At 42.5% G+C, this 19432-nt stretch overlaps 2 protein-coding genes across 3 annotated transcripts; one reads left to right on the forward strand and one right to left on the reverse strand.

Annotated features, from left to right (window-relative positions):
• Window positions 1-886: 886 nt before the first annotated feature.
• UBL5 (ubiquitin like 5) lies at window positions 887-7775 on the reverse strand. 2 transcript variants are annotated; one of them, XM_058170165.1, is made up of 5 exons: window positions 7631-7775; window positions 6815-6907; window positions 5529-5612; window positions 2794-2831; window positions 887-1117 (listed from the first exon to the last, which is right to left on the reverse strand). In XM_058170165.1, the coding sequence occupies exons 2-5, from the start codon at window positions 6868-6870 to the stop codon at window positions 1074-1076; spliced, it is 222 nt and encodes a 73-aa protein (XP_058026148.1). In that variant the 5' UTR covers window positions 6871-6907; window positions 7631-7775; the 3' UTR covers window positions 887-1073. The 2 variants fall into 2 exon arrangements, with proteins under 2 accessions (XP_058026148.1, XP_058026147.1); XM_058170164.1 differs by lacking the exon at window positions 7631-7775 and adding an exon at window positions 7485-7624.
• Window positions 7639-13054, forward strand: FBXL12 (F-box and leucine rich repeat protein 12). Its single transcript, XM_058170163.1, has 3 exons — window positions 7639-7792; window positions 8154-8226; window positions 9839-13054. Exons 1-3 carry the CDS (start codon window positions 7689-7691, stop codon window positions 10637-10639), a joined length of 978 nt encoding a protein of 325 aa, XP_058026146.1. The 5' UTR covers window positions 7639-7688; the 3' UTR covers window positions 10640-13054.
• The last annotated feature ends 6378 nt before the right edge of the window (window positions 13055-19432 follow it).

The following is a 19432-nucleotide window of genomic DNA, read 5'->3' on the forward strand; positions in this document are numbered from 1 at the left end:
AATCTAGGAAAATGAACAAAAAAAAAATGGGAATAGAAGCTGGGAAAAGAAACAGAGTATCCTCCACCTCCACAGCAGCCTCAGAATTAACTGATTGAATCTTCAAAAACTTGGAAGGAGTAAAGAAAAAGTAGAGCCTGAGGGGGGATTATCAGAAAAAAAATGGCTATTTTTAGCCATTTAGATAATCAACATTTAGCATTGGTTTTTCATTTCTTCTCTTCTCATTACTATTTCTGGCATTTATAATCACTGTACACAGCTTAGTACCTATAGCAAAATTCCTCTAAATTAGGGACAGACCAACATTTTTTTTCCTGCCTAAAAGTTTATGTTCAGCTTTCAGCTGTGTTATTAGAATTTTATAATTATTCCAATACTGTTTTTGCTGTAACTACTAAAGATTAAAAAGGCATGTTTACACTTCTTTCTTAAGACTAGTTTTAATTATCTCTTGTGAAATTCACCTAACTTCCAGAGAAGGGGGAAACATATTTTTCTTAGCCACATGCTTAACACTTGAGCCAGGAAATCATGTTACAAAATTGATTTTAAGGGGAAATGATTGAATTACCTGGAAGACAGATTGCCCCAACAACAACAACTGTATGCTTACTGAATTTGTCCAAGAACTCTGCACCCTTGAATAATTGAATGAACAATATTCAGTAACATAATGACACTAAATGCAGAGGTCATGTTTAATGCAAGTGAGGGCAAATTCTGGCAAGTTCAAATATTTTTCAAGATTAGCCGTCAGCTAGGTGAAACAGTATGGGAGGGGACCTTTCTTGCTTATCTCCCAACAGCTGTATTTTTAAAATCACATTCACTAACACCATGGTTAATATTTTTTTAAGAAACACAAAGCACATGACACACTGACAACTGTGTCAATCACATTTATTTAATACAAATACATAAAACAAGGTTTGAATACAGGTTTCCTGATTTATTGCCATCAAGGATAAAATATTCCTGACTTAATGTCAAGCCACAAAGTAATCCATCTATTGACTGAAAATTCTGAACAAGGAAACAGAGCAAAGATAGTATTTATCATGACAAAAACACTACTGATAGTACAATTCCAGGTTCATGCCATCATGGATTTCATCTGAAAGTAACAAGTTAAGGTTAATTTTCACAAGAAAATATTAATAAGTACTAATTATAAATAGGCTTAGCCTTTGAAAATAACATCATGCCAAAGTGACCATCCCTTTGGAAATACTGTCAATGCTGTTCAGATATATGCAAATGTATATATTTATAATATGGCCATATATAGATTTATATAATGCCCCAAATATCTTTCCCCCCAGTTATTCAGAGATTTAAAGCCCAATTCTATTTTCTTGAGACAAAGAATGGTAGTGCGCTTGTCAATTAGTATCAAGATCTACAATTTCCATTTCTTTCAAAGCTCAAGATGACAAAGAAACAGAATAGTGTAGGGATCAAGCAACAGGGTACACTATTCCTAAAAATGACCAAAAAATGGCATATGGAATACCTCATTTCTGTCTTAAAGGCTTGATAGAACTGGAAAGATTTATATTGCTGAGGATTCTGGGCTCATAAAGGAAACATACTGAATGGAGAAAGCTTGGGAATGGGAAAAATAGAAGTCTAGAAAGCCTTAATTTTCAATTAGTGGCTGTGGATGCCGGCATCCCGGTACAGTCAGCTGGTTCCATCGCTGACTGTTGGAGGCAAGTCATTGGCCCCTATGGAGAGGGTCCGCAACTTGGGTGTTCTCCTGGATGCTCGGCTGTCGTTAGAAAAACATATGACGGCCGTCGCCAGGGGAGCCTTTTATCAGGTCCACCTGATTCGCCAGTTGCGTCCCTTCATAGACCGGGATTCCTTATGCACGGTCACTCACGCCCTCGTCACTTCCCGCCTGGACTACTGTAATGCTCTCTACATGGGGCTCCCCTTGAAGAGCACCCAGAGGCTCCAACTGGTCTAGAATGCGGCTGTGCGGGTAATAGAGGGAGCTACTCGTGGCTCCCATATAACACCTCTCCTGCACAAGCTGCACTGGTTGCCGGTGGTCTTCCGGGTGAAATTCAAGGTGTTGGTTACCACCTTTAAGGCGCTCCAAGGCACAGGACCGGGATATCTACGGGACTGCCTGCTGCCATCAATAGCCTCCCATCGTCCTGTGCACTCCCATGGGGAGGGTCTCCTCAGGGTGCTGTCAGCCAAACAATGTCGGCTGGCAACCCCCAGGGGGAAAGCCTTCTCTGTGGGGGCACCTAACCTCTGGAATGAGCTGCCTCTGGGGTTATGTTTGCTCCCTGACCTCCGGACCTTCCGACAAGAGCTCAAGACCTTTCTGTTTTACCGCGCAGGGCTGGCCTAATTGTAATATAGCTTTTAACTTGGGCTTTTATCGTTTTATTAATAGTTTTAACGGAATTTGGCCTAATTGAATTAGATTTTTAAAATTATTTTTAATTTATTGATGAATCGGTTTTATGTTGGCTGTAAACCGCCCTGAGTCCTTCGGGAGAAGGGCGGTATAGAAAATGAATGAATGAATGAATGAATGAATGAATGAATGAATGAATAAATAAATAAATAAATAAATAAGAACTGTTAAGTACAAAGCTTCATGCCATATCTCATTCTGAACATTTTAGAAGTTAATTACGTTTGGAAGAGAGCCGTTTCACATATGTTTAAAAAGAATCCTTATTTGCAAAATTTAGTGCTCAAAACAGTTCAGCGAATCTTTAATTTTGAGACTGAAACATTCTCATCTTAAAATCTTTTAAAGGATACAGTCTGCCAGCATCACATGGTCCTTGAAAATTGTATACCTATAATGTATATAAAAATATAAGTATAAAAACAATAATTGTAGCTTTTACCCAGATAATAAGTCAATAATTATCACAATCGATACAATCAGGTTTTGATTTATGACCCTAATGGAGCCTGCCTATCATGGTCATAAATTGTGATTATCATAAAACAGACCAGATTTTATAACTTTTTTCATAGTGGCAATTCATTCATGTGACCGGGGGGGGGGGGGGGGGAGAACCACCATAACTTCAAATCTTGGGCGTATGTAAATAAGTTCATCATAACTTTGAACAGCTGGTAAGTGACTGGTCGTAAGTTGAAGACTGCCCGTATAAACAATCACAACAATAAAATGAAGGGCCAATCAGCATTAAAGAGCTGGCACTGTGGGGACCATCACAAATTTGTTCCGTTCCAAAGTAAAATAACTCATTCATTAAATTGTATCAACTTAAATGCTTATACAGATTATCAGTCTGCTGCTAGTCACAATTCAAGGTTTTTCTTTCAAGCATGAATCTCAGTTTGTTACAATTTATTCCATTTTCATCAATTACAGACTTCCTAAACTACGAGATACAGATAGTCCTTGACCTATGATTGTAATGGAGTCATTAAGCCAGGCATCACATTATTGTGTTGCTTAACAACATGCTTTTCCTGATGTGGTCAGTAAACGGAGCAGGGTCACGGAAGCCTTAGGAGATCTATAACAGTGGCCTGCCCTGGGCTTTCTCCACCCCAAGGGGCCCCATGCTCAGTTTCCTGCCTCTCAGAGTTTCCAAACCTTTGGCCTGCTTTTTTGCTCCACCAGTCCCCACAGGCCTTGGGCTTGCTTCCCACCCTGTGGATCCCATATCCTCTTTCCCACGTCCCGTCATTGATCAGTCACTTGCCTTTTACTGTACATCTTCTAGAGGCAGTTGCTTCAGTGGGCAGCCTTCCTACACAATGGAAGCCACATGGCTCCATCTCAGAAGCGGACACCATTTTGGAACAGCCCCAATTAAGTGCAGCTGTTCACAAAATTGGTGCCCATTTCCAGGACAAAGCCATGTGGCTTCCACTGTCTAGGAAAGCCGCACAGCACAATAGCTACTTTTGAGAAGATCTACAGCAGGGGTGTCAAACTCGATTTCATTGAGGGCCGCATCAGGGTTGTGTTTGACCTTGGGGGCCAGGATGGGCATGGTCAACTTGACGTCACTCATGTCCCTCTCATAATCTTCCTTCCTTCTTCCTTCTCCTTTCTTCTTCCTTCCCGTCTTTCCTTATTTTTCCTTCCTTGCTCTCTTCCCATTTTTGTCTTTTCTCTTTCCCTTTCTCCTTTCCTGTCCCTTCTTGGATGCTCAAATGCAAAAGGGGAAAGATTTCTCCTTTTGTTTCGCTTCACTTTTGTTTTGCTAGCCCTCTGCCAGTGAAAATGGACCCCAAGAGGGCCGCACGTGCCCCGCTAGACCCCATTTTCGGCCACAACAACCTCCACAGCTCTCTGCCAGCAAAAACGGTCCTCTGTGGGGCTGCGCACACACACATAGGGCCTGCTTTTGGCCTTCTGCAGCCCTCTACCAACAAAAACGGAGCTTAGGGGGCTCCGTTTTTGCTGGCAGAGGCTGCAGGAGGCCGTCACAGCCAAAAACAGGGCCCAGGAGGGCCATGTACAGCCTTCCCAAGCTCTGTTTTTGCTGGCAGAGGCACCGCAGGCTGGTCCTTTGCTGTTTCCAGAGCAGCTCCGCAGGCCGGATGTGGTCTGCAGGCCTTGAGTTTGACACCGCTGATCTACATTAAAACAGACATCACTAATTGGTGACAGGAGTATAGAGAAAGGCAAGACTCAGCAGGCTGGGAAGCAGACCCAAGGCTTGCAGGGACCCTGTGGGGAAGGTGGAAGGTATAGTATGTGATGGGGCGCTGCAGCATACCTGCAATCAGTTGTAATGGCAGGCAGATTGCCAACTGCCAGAATTTTGTTCATGTGACTACAGGGAGCTACAGCAGCCATAACTTCAACACCAGGTTGCAAGTAGTTTTGGGAAGGTCAATCAGAATTTTGAAAGGTTGCTAAGCAACCAGCCGTCAATAAATGACAGTGGTAAGTAAATTTCTTTGAAATGAATTTGAGATATTCTTTCTCTTCCTTTTAAGTAGAGAAACTTCTCTTTGTTATGACTAAATTGTGAAATATTATCAGCAGAGGATATCATTGGAAATCTTAAGTGTTCTCTTTTGCCATTGCTGGTTGATTGCTATCCAGTTTTTAAGCTATATATACAGAGCCAGTGTGGAGTAGAGCTTAAGATACTGGCCTAGAAAACAGGAGTTGTAATCCTGCTTTAGGCATAAAAAAACCAGATTAAGTGACTTTGGGGCAGTAACTCTTTTTTATCCCAACTAACCTTGTTGATGTGGGGAAAATAAGAGGCAGAAGAGTTATGTTTATTTGTGCCTTAAGTTATATATAAAAAGGTATATGTCAAAATCGCCATCAATTGCGAAAAGGAACTTTACTTGGAACAGCTTACATTCTGCAACAATAATTTTTTATACATGAGACAACAATATCTGCCTATCAGAACTTTGGAAAGGATTTGATGGATAGCTATCATATTTATCTAAAGATGCCAAATCCAATCTAACTATCTGACTGAGTGATCACCTGAGGAGTTATATTCAAAGCATGTTATGAGTAAGTTGGAGAGCCTACTTACCACTTCTTCAGAACTATCTTGTCCCAGCGAGTACCAGTCTGGGCAGCAATAAGCTTCTTAAGATCCCTGATGCAATCATCAGTGCTGAGCAGTAATATTGGTTAAAGAAATGAATGAGAAAATAGGGCCTAATATATCGTAAGCACTAAATTTGTTATGTATATCTTATCAGAAACAATTAAATCTCTTGTACAGTGTGAAATGGATGGATGCATGTACATTGATCACATATAAACAGATGATCAAAGGACTATTATTCGCATTTTCAAATCTATACACAAATATATCTGCATGTATTGATTATAAACAGTCCCTAGATTAAGAACATCCAACTTGAGGACAATCCCTAAATGTGAACCTATTATTAAAAATGGTGGATAGCATTCTCCTTCCTTGAGCTGACAAAGCACTGAAGCTACACAATGCTTTCAGCAACTGCTTAAGCAAAGTAATACAGTAATACAGGTAGTTCTCAACTTATGATCATAATAGAGCCTGCAATTCTGTTCACCTGATAATTGTTAAATGGGTCAAGACATGACACCTGGTTTTATGACCTTCAGAGTTATTAAGCAAACCCATTGTTGCAATTGGGTATTTTTTGCTGGCTACTGGAAGTTAATGCCGGTTTCCACCAAAAACATTATAGATTGTGGTCATGTGACTACAAGATGTGCAAAGAACCATAAATGTGGGCCAGATACCAAGCATCCAAACTGCTGTCATGTGACTGTGGGGGGATGCAGGTTATAAGAACCTTTTTCAGAGTTCATTGTAATTTTGAATGGTTGCTAAGTGATCAATTAGTCACCCAAAGAAAGAGCAATCATTCTCCCTCAATTTCCCACGCTACTAGCAAAACAAAATTTTCATCTCCAAATTGGAGATTTCTGTAGATTCCCATCTCATAATGTGATTATGAAGTGAAAAAGATTTCAAAGCAACAGATTCCTATTATCTGGGCTTGTCTGGGGAAAAACAGTGGATATAAAAAGACTACACACCCCTGTTCAAATGCCAGGTTTTTGAGAAGTAAAAAAATCAGACCAAGAAGGGGGAAACGACAGAAGAAAACAATAACATTGTTGTGTTTTCTTACATCCACTGTATGTATAATATCAGAGAGAAGCAAAAAAAGTCTATTTAAGCCACATTCACACTCAAGTTAATGGTACCCATAATAAATAGTTTCAATCTAGAATCCCTTCTTGCAATTTTACAGCCCAAAAGATCAGCTAAAAGGGAAATAATTGCTATCCCAAAGTGGTTTCTTTGGTCTCAGATACTTGCACTTCACTCTAACTTTCTTGCCCAGCCGATCGTTGCAAACTACTTCAATCATCTTGGATCACGGCTTCAAGGTCGGCTCTGCTAGAAAGCTAAACAAAATAATCAGTGTCAAAAAATAATAATAATAATAGTAATCTGGCAGTCTGATGTAAACACCGAATATAGTTAAAAACCTATTTTAAGCGTAGGAAAGGGAGCTCTCAGCTTAATGGCCACTGTCTCTCAGCCCTGGCCGCTTGTAGATGTGTAAACTTCAATTCCCCAGCATCTTCAAGCAGCCAAGGTTAATAAACTCTGCTACATACCGTAGAGTGCAGGGGTCTCCAACCTTGGCAACTTTAAGACTTGTGGACTTCAACTCCCAGAATTCCACAGCCAGCTTTGCTTCTGGGAATTGAAGTCCACAAGTCTTAAAGTTGCCAAGGTTGGAGACCTTGTATAGTGTATACATCTTGAAACTCCCCCTCTGCAATTGCACTAGAGTTTTGCCAAGACCTCCATGTACTAGACGCAGAAGCCTAACAAAGAAAGCCCCAGTCCCTGAGGCGTGGACCGGTGGGAAGAAAAGTCTATCCCACGCATAATTCCCCGATTCTCACAAACGACCAGGCCCAACCACCCACGCGACTCGAAATACGCCCCCACCCCCGGAAGAACCTCTCTCACCGCGGAGGAGGCTTCCTTCAGACCGAGAAAGCCGAGACGCCACAACCCTTCAGCGGAATATGGAGAACTCTCGCCGCAGAAAAACAATCCAGGATCGCCAACCCGGAAGTGCGAGGTCAGTTAGGAGAAACGGAAATTGTACGAACCCCTTCCGCCAACAGTTGCCGCTCTTCTATACCACGGGAAGATAATACGCTGAGAAAAATGATGGCCGCGCTATCCCCTCCGACTCTTTCCTCTCTCCCGGACTCGCTTTTGCTCCAGATTCTGGTTTGGCTGCCACCGCGTGACCGAGTGGGCGTGGCCAGGTAGTAGTCGACTCCGCCTCGCGTTCTCTAGTTCCATGGGAACCCGCCTCCTCCTCCTCCTCTCAACGTTAACGACGCTGTCCGGCTGCTCTGCTTTCGGGATAGGGTCGGCCGCATGAATAGCGTTTGGTCAAATGCGATTGACGTCTTAGTCTGGGCGCTGTGGCTGGGGCGCGAGGGCTAAACTCGTCACGATGCGAAACAACATATCAATGGAAACGTTTTGCGCAAGGGGCAGATAAATCATCCCGTGACATCCATGTAGGAATGCGGGTTGTGGGGGATGGGGGGGGCACAAGCCGTCAGGGTCAATTCCTTTAGGGGAGATGAACCTGTTTGCTAACAAACTTTTTTTCCGCAGAGTCTGCAAACGGTGGCATCGTTTGGTGCGGGACAACTTCTTGTGGCGACACGTGGACCTCTCTTCCTGCAGGGTCAGAAATGCCTCATCTAATAACTTATTAGGTTATAATAACGATATAAATAGTTTAATATAATATAATATATATAATAACTATATATATATAATTATAAATAAAAATTATAACTATATAAATAATAACTAATAATAGTCACGCATGTGAGAAGGGCAGCTATCTAAATTTACCAAACAAGTAGTTCTGAAAAATAGGATTACAGATTAACAGAGTGGGAAGGGACCTTGCAGGTCATCTAGTCCAACCCCCTGCCCAAGCAAGAGACCCTACATCTGCCTTACCTAGGATTGAACTCACAACCTCCTGATTGTGAGGTAAGAGCTCCACCTTACCTCTAGCCCAGATAGATGTTTTGGGAAAGACGTGGGAAAGAGCAAGGAAAATGGTCCAGGACAGACGCAGCACAACAGATATGCTTACAATTTAAGAGAGAGAGAGAGAGATCTTCACAGTAATGTAACATAGTAGAATTTCTGGCAAAACAAATAGTATTTTAATTTGCCGAACATAGCATGCTTTATTATAAGCAATGTTCTGTCTATGATTTGATATAATTTTATTCTAGTTGTGATAGAGATAAGAGGTTTATTCACAGACAGCAAGGCTTATCAGACAAAAAGTCTAACCTGATCATGTTTAAAACTCTATAATGCAGTAGTTTCTGCATAAGAGATTGAAATTGGCACAATTGCCAGGGAAACATTGCAATGTGACCCCTATCCTTTTAGCACATGCATCAGTTTCCCATTAATGTTCAAAAGACAATTAATGTATTGTCTGCCATTTTGACACTTCACACGTCACATAGATGCCACTAATACAAGGTTTAAAACATCTGGAATACCTCCCACTGAAAATCGGGTTGATTTATGAGCCTCCTGGACACTTGAAAACAAGTATTCCAGAGGACCAATGGTGAATGATACCTAGTGTATTTGATTTTATTAAATTCTGATTTATTCATATTATTTATATATTTGTCCCTACTCGGGATGTTTAAATTTGGTTTATGCTTACTCTCATCTATTGGTAATCTGGTGAGAATCTGTTTTAATTATGACATTGACAGGGCAGGCCACCAGAATATAAACTGACAGGAAACTGAACTCCTTACTAGCATCGTTGATGTTACCTGGTTTGGATAATGAAATGTTTACAAGAAAATAAGCAAGCTCAGAGAACATAAGGGACCTCTCAGATAAACTAAAATTCTCAAAACCCATATTTATTTAAAAGTTATACAAACTTCTTAAGGTTTAGACCAGGGCTGTCAGACTCCCAGCCCACAGGCCAGATGTGTCACGCACTGGCCACACCCATGTCCGGTTTAGCAAAGGGGGGGAAAAAGTCCTGATACGTCACGTGACGCCACCATGATGATGTGAGTTTGACAACCCTGGTTTAAACTAAACATTCGGGTGCTGTCTAGCCTAATCCTATTTTATTCATCTATTTTAGAAATAAGATTCACTGAGCTATTTCATACCTGGTTTGTGGTCATAGGCTTGGAAATTAGGTTTGTTTTTGTGCCAATTATAATTTTCAGTAATTATATGCATTCCAATATTTTTTCCAGTTGCCAATTCTATTGTTTTTCCTTTTCCTTTAGATATCCTCCAAGATCTTATGGCATCTTCTACGGAACTATTTCCAAGGCAACTTGCGGACTCTGAAGTTACGGGGATCCCTCCACTCCTTTCGAAAACAAGAAATACTTACCAGAGCACTGCTACAGGCTTTGGGCAAACAATGTCCCAAACTCCACCAAATCAGCTTGATGGAGCTAGACCTCCGTTCATTCCAGTATGGCTGTATGCCCTCCTCTCTTACCACCCTGGAGCTGAGATGTTGTGAGATCCCTTTTGTTTGGTTCCAAGTGCCAGAGACCCCCTGCACTTTCCCAAGAATCCAACAACTTTTAATCTGGAATGTCCCAGCTTTTTCTAACCAGCACCTATTGAATATCGCTACCCAGGGCACTCTCAAGACTCTTATCCTTTCAGAAGTCTATCGTATAACAGATGTGGGGATCGAGGTAGCAGCACCACATCTGAAAGACCTTCAGCACCTTGCCTTGTGCCATTGTAGCATTGGTGATTCAGCCATGCACTTCACTGGACGACACATGAAGCAACTGCACCATTTAGATCTCAGGAGCAATTCTTTGACAGATGTAGGTCTTCTTTGCTTAAGTGGTTTGCCAAACTTAGAGAGTCTTTGTTTGAGAGACTGCAGTCAACTTTCTCCAGAAACCATTTTAATTGTTTGCCAGTCACTCTCTAGCCTGAAGCATCTTGATTTAAGCGGGATAGACTTTGAAGACAAAATATTCCAAAAGATCCAGTTGGGTTTGCCAAGCTGCACAGTGACAAACACCATCCCTTGCACAGATTCAAGTGCAATATCTTAGAAGATAGCAAATTTTCCCTATGCATGTTATTCACAGGTCAAAAGATGGCAGCAGTCACATACATCTCCTTAGCAGCTTTTTGTCCTTATAGCAGGGGTAAAATGCTACCGGTTTGCTCCAGTTCGAGAAAGTTTTAAAAAGCTACAATCCAACTATCAGCTAAGGTGCATGGTTTAGTTTTGCTAGAAAGCAGAAAATCCTGCATGCACAGCACGTGCCAAAAGGAGGCTTGGGAAGGTAAGTAGAACAGCGGGGGGGGGGGGGGGGCGGGATCAGTTGTGCTGCGTGATTTAGCTTCACTAGAAAGCAGGATTTCCTGCTTTCTAGCAAAACTAAACCACGCGACACAGCTGATCGTCGGATCGTAGCTTTTTTTAACTACCAGTTTGACCGAACCGGTGGTTTTTTAAATGTGCAGCACGCATTTGGTGCACACTGCGCATGTGCACACCACGCATTTGGTGTGTATGCACGACCAGCGAACCGGTAGCAAACGGTTCAGATTTCACCACTGCCTTACAGCCCAAATGTTTATAGCAGGCTAAAAATGGAATAGGTCAGACCAAAAACAAGTAACACATTTCAAAGGCCATTAGTTTAACTGTTGTGCAAATTATATGGCCAGTGTTTGTACTGCAGATGTCCTGTGATGTTGACATAACTCAAGCATAAAGAATCCACTGTCTTCCAAATTTTTGATAGACCTTTCAACTTCTACAGTTCCAGCAAATATAGTCAGCTATGAACGTTGATGGAAAAAGTATCCAAGAATACCAGGAGACTGCCAGGTTCTAAAGTGCGACATTAAAAAGTGACTGGAGAGATTAAAAATTAAAATAATTTATGTACTGCAGGCATAAAATGTTATTAGACATACTGTGCCATTTTAAAAGCACTTCACAAATTTCTGGACATCTAATCTAGGACATAGTCTCTGTTCTGATTGAGTCCATTCCTCTTCCTGAATAAATCAAGAGTTGATATCTTTTTAACAAGCACAAAGGTTACATTTACAAAAGTGCATCATTTTCAAGGCTGACCACATTTTATTATTTTTAAACACCAACTTATTTGCTTGAAATCTGGCACAAGAAGTTTGGCTTTTTAAAAATATATTATCTGAAGTTTGTATTCCACATTATTTTTTTCCATGAACTCTGAAACTGATTAACTTTCAGACCAGACTTAAGTTATGGATATTCCATTAAATACTCCATTAAAAAGCCTACTACCTGGTGTCTCAAATGCATACAGAAGCTTTGGGAGAGGCCTACACAGCCCATTTCAAAAGTTGGTCTGTGTGGTTAGGTTTAAAGTGACAGAATTGGAAAGCTATTAAATTCTTAGGGAATAATATCATGGTATTGAACTACCTTTAAATTTAGATTTAATTTCTGTTCTGGTTCCTTGGTTCCAATATTTTTTGGAATGCTGCCTGGGCATTCTACCCAAAAGCCAAATGTGATCCTCAGATTGAAGGGAAAAAATCATCCTTGCACTATTTGACCTGAAATTAGAGGGAGCCATCGTTTTATATTATCCATATTTGTCATATTACCCATGGAATACCTTTTCCTTTCGCATCTTACATCTTCTCTACTCCCAACCACCTTTGCAGCATTGTAGTATTGATCCAGCTTCCCCATGTCGCCTTCTTGGTTTTCTTTAGCATTACTACCAGCAAAGAATAGAAATGCCTTTGGCTGTTATGGACAATGCCTGGAACGCATTGAACCATTCATAGGGATACTACCAAGACTTTGATTTTGCATTCCCTTCATCCCATTAAAATGTATGAGTTGCTATAATCTTTTCCAACAATTTCATGAGCAGCTGATGCTATACTGCCCTGTCCTTGTAGCTGATGATGGGAACCTCAAGTATGGTACGATCTTCTTTCCACTTAATTTTTGCACACATTAAACTCTGCCTGTATAAGCTTGTTGAACAGAATGATCTTCCTTCACATTAATTGTATCATGCTATTATATTTGCCCTGTCTTTACCTTTTTCCATATATTCTTTTTTTTCACTACTGATTGTTGCGTACTATGTCACTATGGTGACTTAAAGAAAATTAAATCCTTCCAACTGAACTAGACTCCTGGAGAGTTAATGAGCATGTTCATATAGGTTGTTGGTTTTACTTTTTGAAAACAATATGGAATTAGTTATGTCAGTGCCTTCTGGTATGTTTTCTCTGTTAACCAACCTAGCCTATAGTCCTGGCTTTTCCTGGTAGTTTCCCAATCTTAATCAGGGGTGAGTCTATTTAGCTTTGGCGCTGCCACCTAGCTGAGCCTCAATCCTACTTTCTCATAAAAAGTTACTGACCCCTTCTGGTCACATTTGTCACAATAATCTGCTCAGCTGTATTCACCTGTAGCTTAATAAAATACATTTTGTAAAAAGAAACTAATTCTTTTTATTTACATTTATTGAGAATTTTACATACAATAAAAGTCAAATCTAAAGAAAAGAATGGTGGAAAAAAGTTATTAAATATAATGACTTCCAACCTCTTCAACAGATTTACAGTTCTATAATCCTCCTTCCCTCTTAAATGTTATACAAATCCCTTCAACCCCTCACTTAGTCCACATCTTTTTTAATCCTGAGATTATCTTGGCCAATAAGGCCCCCCTAATTTACGATCTTATTCAGGGGGGTGCCGCGGATTTTATAGGCATTACGGAGACCTGGTTGGGCGCAGAAGGGGGCGTGCCCCTGGTACAGATGTGCCCGCCAGGTTTCCGTGCATTCCATCAGCCGAGAGCCCAGGGTAGGGGTGGGGGGGTGGCGGTTGTGATTAGAGAGAGTCTGGAGCCGAGGGAGACCACTGTGCCTCAGATTGCCGGGTGTGAATCCCTCTTTGTGAAGTGGGGCCATAGATGTCAGATGGGCTTGCTGGTCGCGTACCTGGCTCCTTGCTGCGTGACAGCTGCCCTGCCCGAGCTCCTGGAGGTGCTTGCTGGGGTGGCAGTTGAGACCCCCAGACTCTTAGTCATGGGGGATTTTAACCTGCCATCTTCCGGCTCGTCATCGACAGCAGCTCGGGAGTTCACGGCTTCCATGACGGCCTTGGACCTGACTCAAGTAGTTGATGGCCCTACTCACACGGGGGGTGGTACACTGGATCTGATTTTTGTCTCTGGTCAGTGGTTGAGAGATCTGGACTTAAAGGAAATAGTCATTGAACCTTTGTCATGGTCAGATCACTCTCTCCTTCGCCTGGACTTTCTGATCGCCATCCAACACCGCAGGGAGACGGAGCCGATGCGTTGGTTCCGTCCCAGGCGCCTGATGGACCCGGAGAGGTTCCGGACGGAGCTTGGGCCACGTCCTGAGGGTCTGGCTCACGGCACGTCTGAGGAACTTGTTGCGGCCTGGGAATGGGCCGCGGCGGGGGCCTTAGACCGTGTCGTGCCTCTGCGGCCTCTGACCCGGCGCAGGTCCCAACCGGCTCCTTGGTTCTCCGAGGAGCTGAGGGGGATGAAGCGCCGGAGAAGACGCCTAGAGAGCTCTTGGAGGTCTAGCCGTTCAGAGGCTGATCGGACACTAGTGAAGTCCTATACTAGGGCTTACCTAGTGGCATTGAGGAAGCGGCGTTGCTCGCCTCCTCCCTCATTGCGTCGGCAGATAACCGTCCAGTCGCCCTGTTTCGGGGGACTCGTTCCCTCCTTCACCAGGGGGAGCGGGATGACCCGCTGCAGGGACGTGCTGAGGAGTTTAACGGTTATCTATACGATAAAATCGTTCAGCTTCGGGACGGGTTGGACCAAAATTGCGGTTACTCAGGTGAGATGTCCGAGGGTGGTCTTGGTGACGTTGTTTGGGATGAGTTTGACCCTGTGGCTCCCGAGGACATGGACAGGTTGTTGGGTAGGTTGAATGCCACCACGTGTTTACTGGACCCGTGCCCCTCCTGGCTGGTGCTGGCCACTCAGGAGGTGACACGAGGCTGGCTCCAGGCGATTACGACTGCTTCTTTGGTGGAGGGTGTCTTTCCGGCCGCCTTGAAAGAGGCGGTGGTGAGGCTTCTCCTCAAGAAGCCTTCCCTGGACCCGGCTGTTTTAGCTAATTATCGTCCGGTCTCCAACCTTCGCTTTGCGGCGAAGGTTGTAGAGAGTATGGTGGCATATCAGTTTCCCTTACACCTGGATGAAACTGTCTATCTAGACCCGTTCCAGTCCGGTTTCCGGCCCGGTTACAGCACAGAGACGGCTTTGGTCGCGTTGGTGGATGATCTCTGGAGGGCCAGGGATAGGGGTTGTTCCTCTGCCCTGGTCCTATTAGACCTCTCAGCGGCTTTCGATACCATCGACCATGGTATCCGGCTGCGCGGGTTGGAGGGATTGGGAGTGGGAGGCACCGTTTATCGGTGGTCCCCCCCCTATCTCTCCGACCGGCCGCAGACGGTGTTGACAGGGGGGCAGAGGTCGGCCCCGAGGCGCCTCACTTGTGGGGTGCCGCAGGGGTCGATTCTCTCGCCCCTTCTGTTCAACATCTACATGAAGCCGCTGGGTGAGATCATCAGTGGTTTCGTTGTGAGGTACCAGCTGTACGCTGATGACACCCAGCTATACTTTTCCACACCGGACCACCCCAACGGTTATCAAGTGCTGTCCCGGTGTCTGGAAGCCGTACGGGTCTGGATGGGGAGAAACAGGCTCAAGCTCAATCCCTCCAAGACAGAGTGGCTGTGGATGCCGGCATCCCAGTACAGTCAGCTGAGTCCGCGGCTGACTGTCGGTGGCGAGTCATTGGCCCCGATGGAGAGGGTGCGCAACTTAGGCGTCCTCCTGGATGAACGGCTGTCTCTAGAAGATCATTTGACGGCTGTCTCCAGGAGAGCGTTCTACCAGGTTCGCCTGGTGCGCCAGTTGCGCCCCTTTCTAGACCGGGATGCCCTATGCACGGTCACTCACGCACTCGTGACGTCTCGCCTGGATTACTGCAATGCTCTCTACATGGGGCTCCCCTTGAAGGGCATCCGGAGGCTGCAGTTAGTCCAGAATGCGGCTGCGGGTGATAGAGGAGCCCTCGTGGCTCCCGTGATGACACCTATCCTGCACAGACTGCACTGGCTACCTGTGGCCTCCCGGGTGCACTTCAAGGTTTTGGTGACCATCTTTAAAGCGCCCATGGCATAGGGCCGGGTTACTTACGGGACCGCCTACTGCTACCGAATACCTCTCACCGACCCGTGCGCTCTCATAGAGAGGGACTCCTCAGGGTGCCATCAGCGAGGCAATGTCGTCTGGCGGCGCCCAGGGGAAGGGCCTTCTCTGTGGGGGCTCCCACCCTTTGGAACGAACTACCCCCAGGACTTCGTCAGCTTCCAGACCTTCGGACCTTCCGCTGCGAGCTTAAAACACACTTATTTATTTGCGCAGGACTGAGTTAGATTTTAAATTTACGGGTTTTAAACTGGGTTTTATTTTTTATATTTTTTAATATTTGGCATTTAGAATAAGTTTTTTAATTGTTTTTTACTCTGTATTTATATGTTTTTAAGTGCCTGTTAACCGCCCTGAGTCCCTCGGGAGATAGGGCGGTATACAAATATGATTAAATAAATAAATAAATAAAATAATCTTTTTTTTTCTTTCAGCAAAAAGTCCATATAAGATTTCCAGTCTTTTTAGGTAGATAAATATTGACTTATTGAAGTTCATTTGCCACTACAGTTATTTTTCTATTTAGGATATACAGTATATTCTTTGATTATCAGAGACCATCCACCATTGGGATACAATATATGGTCAGCCTAAAATTGTAATGATCATTCTGGTCACATCAGACTGCACTGCCTTTCTGTCAAAGGATGACCCAATAGGTCACAAGGTTGTCTAGTATAATAAGTTAAAGCATCAAATAACATAAACACCGGAACAACAACTTTTACTGTTGCCTTCTATCCTTTAGACCAGGGATGTCAAACTCAAGGCCCGAGGGACGGATCCAGCCCAAGGGGTGCTTAGATCCGGCCCATGGGCCCACCCTGGAAACAGCAAAGGACTGGCCTGTAGTGCCTCTGCCAGTGAAAAGGGAGCTCGAGAGGGCAACGCATGGTCTTCCTGGGCTCCCTTTTGGGCCATGACAGCCTCCTGCAAACCCCCTGCCAGCAAAAACGGTGCTCGGGGAGGCTGTGTGCGGCCCTCCCGAACTCCATTTTTGCTGGCAGAGGGCTGCAGGAAGCCGTCACAGCCCAAAATGGAGCCCAGGTGGGCCGCATATGGCTTCCCTGAGCTCCATTTTCACTGGCAGAGGGCTGCAGGAGGTCGTCATGGCCAAAAATGGAGCCTTGAGTGACATTAAGCTGGCCATGCCCACCCTGGCCATTCCCCCCGGCCCCCCGAGGTCAAACACAACCCTGATGTGGCCCTCAATGAAATTGAGTATAACACCCCTGCTTTAGACTGTCATGAGGTCTGTAATAGCATATTTACCATAGGTCTCCTTGAAATAGAATCTTGCTGATTCAAAATTCGCAGAAAAAAAAATACTATTCTTATTTCCTCAGCTTCCTGTCTTTTCTTGTGCTTTTTAAAAAATAAGTCTTAACCGCTCATTGTTTCATCATTTTCCCAATCACTCAGACAGGTTTCATCTTCAGCACTCAAAAAGTACAAAGCAAGGGTGAACCTTTCTACCACAAATAACTGAAAAAAATAGTGAAATGGTACTGACCTGATTTTTTTTTTTTTAAAAAAAGGCCAGGTAAAACTAGGAATCTTAAGGAAAGAAAAATAGCTATTTTTTAAGAATGACATTTTTGCTGGGTTTCAAACCATCAACTTTCTGTTTATCATAGTTATTACAGCATTGTGATCTAAAATGTACTTGTGTCATGGGCCATGATTCAGATTCAGATTCAGATTCAGATTCAGACTGATTCAATTTGCCAACCTTCCAGCTGAGTCTCAACTGTCAGACTCAGGAATCTTCAAGCCATGATTTGTCTGAGGAAGCTGGGCAATCACAGGCATCTCTTGATCAGCTGGAAAAATCAGATTAAGAGAGACAACCCACAACTCCTAGGTCTCGATACAGGCTGCAGTGAGCAGAGCAATGACAGTCAATGAGGCTCCTCACTTGACAAAGAGTGAGGCCTGATTAATTGCAGCCAGCTACCTGCATGTAGCTTTATGTGGTTGCTTTGCCTTCAGTCTTCCTTGGAAACAACTGTTCAGCATTCCAGCTTGTGACTTTTGTTCCTTTATTTACTTGTTCTTGAACCCTTAACTTTTGGACTGGCTGACTACTTGACAGTTTAATTCTTGGAAGGAATTTGTACCATTCTATTGCTGCTTGAAATACAAATAGACTAATTCGGGCTAGCTCTCTTTGCACAGATGATCTTGTCTACTGTTACCTACTTAACTTCTTAGCAACTATCTGTGTGTGTCTGCAAAGGGAGACAGAACAATTAGAGATCATAGTAAGCACTGACTCCATTGACAGGGTGTTCCAGCCTTCTAAAGTGGTGAATGAACTGCCGGAGTAGGGTAGCCTTCAACCGATAAAAACATGCTATCAGAAATGGGCAGCCATTTTAGTAATAGGGCACTAAGCACTACAGATAAAATACGATGGTATTTGCTAACATGTAATTTATATCTTCTTTCATTTCAGCTTAAGTATACAATGTCTTTAATGATGGAAGACACAAATAGAGATTAGATAAAATTTAGAAAATTTTAATGTAGCTTGTGCATTTTTAAGTAAAGCAGTATTTAAATAAAATATTTATTCAACATAAATTTAAAATATGGATATACAAATATTTTTAATGACATACCCTCTTGTTCCTGTGCTCCTTTATCTATTTTTAACAAAGACAGAATTAAACTGCTGGCTGAAAGAGAAAGGGGAATATCAGATCAAGAATTTCTGTGTAAAGTCATGTTCATTGTTTGAAGTTCAGATGGAAGAGAAATTAAGAAACTAATTAAATTGCTTGTGATATGTGCAGATGGTTGTGATAGGTGAAAATTGTTTTTTTTAAAGGGACATTTTTACCCAAAGCAGTAATACACATACACAAAATGATAATTCAAATATTTATATTTTACCATTGCCATCAGAGAGTGGAGTTAAGATGTCTTTGGTGGTTTTTTTTTTGTTTTTTTTATATAAAAAAATATTTTTAAACAGACATACATAGAAAACATATCATCTTCAATTACAATTACAGACAGTGTGTTGGTTGGTTACAAATCTTTTGTGCATTTTCACCATATTCATAGTTTATAATTTATCTAATTTCACATTTTATAAATCTAGTATATATCCTCATTAATCATTTATTTAACTATGGGTATTTCTTCCCTCATTTCATACAAAATGTTCTAAATTTTAAGTTAACTTACGGTATATTTGTATCATTCATTTCATCATCCTAAATCAATCCAATAATCATACATCTTTATATTATATTTTGTATATTTCTACAATTCTTATATTGTAAAGATCTCTACCAAGCTTCATTATCATATTTTTTTAATGTACCATTGATAAAATAAGTCCCATATCTTGTAATATTGTTTATCTTCCTGTTCTCTAATTTCAAATGTCAATTTGCTCATTTCAGCACATTCCATTATTTTCTTGGGAGTTAAGATTTCTTTGAAGGAGGTATGGGAATTAGAGAATTGGAATAGAAACAAAAATAGAAAAAAAGCCCCATTCCTAAGCGTCCCCTCAATAATTTTGCAGCAAGTACATTAAGATTTTACACATGGAGGATGGTCATCATTGGACACAACTGGATGATGAACTTGAAGAAAA

The sequence above is a fragment of the Ahaetulla prasina genome, chromosome 2 (genome assembly GCF_028640845.1).
Source record: "Ahaetulla prasina isolate Xishuangbanna chromosome 2, ASM2864084v1, whole genome shotgun sequence".
NCBI classification, from domain to species: Eukaryota; Metazoa; Chordata; class Lepidosauria; order Squamata; family Colubridae; genus Ahaetulla; species Ahaetulla prasina.

Bases quoted from the DNA above. Each gene is read 5' to 3' on its own strand.
- FBXL12 (XM_058170163.1), top strand. From the start codon at position 7,689: ATGATGGCCGCGCTATCCCCTCCGACTCTTTCCTCTCTCCCGGACTCG. The intron at 7,793-8,153 runs GTAGTAGTCGAC...TTTTTTCCGCAG, and splicing joins GACCGAGTGGGCGTGGCCAG to AGTCTGCAAACGGTGGCATC. The intron at 8,227-9,838 runs GTCAGAAATGCC...CTTTTCCTTTAG, and splicing joins TGGACCTCTCTTCCTGCAGG to ATATCCTCCAAGATCTTATG.
- UBL5 (XM_058170165.1), bottom strand. From the start codon at position 6,870: ATGATTGAAGTAGTTTGCAACGATCGGCTGGGCAAGAAAGTTAGAGTG. The intron at 5,613-6,814 runs GTATCTGAGACC...ATTACTGCTCAG, and splicing joins AAAGTTAGAGTGAAGTGCAA to CACTGATGATTGCATCAGGG. The intron at 2,832-5,528 runs GTAAGTAGGCTC...TATACATTATAG, and splicing joins AAGATAGTTCTGAAGAAGTG to GTATACAATTTTCAAGGACC.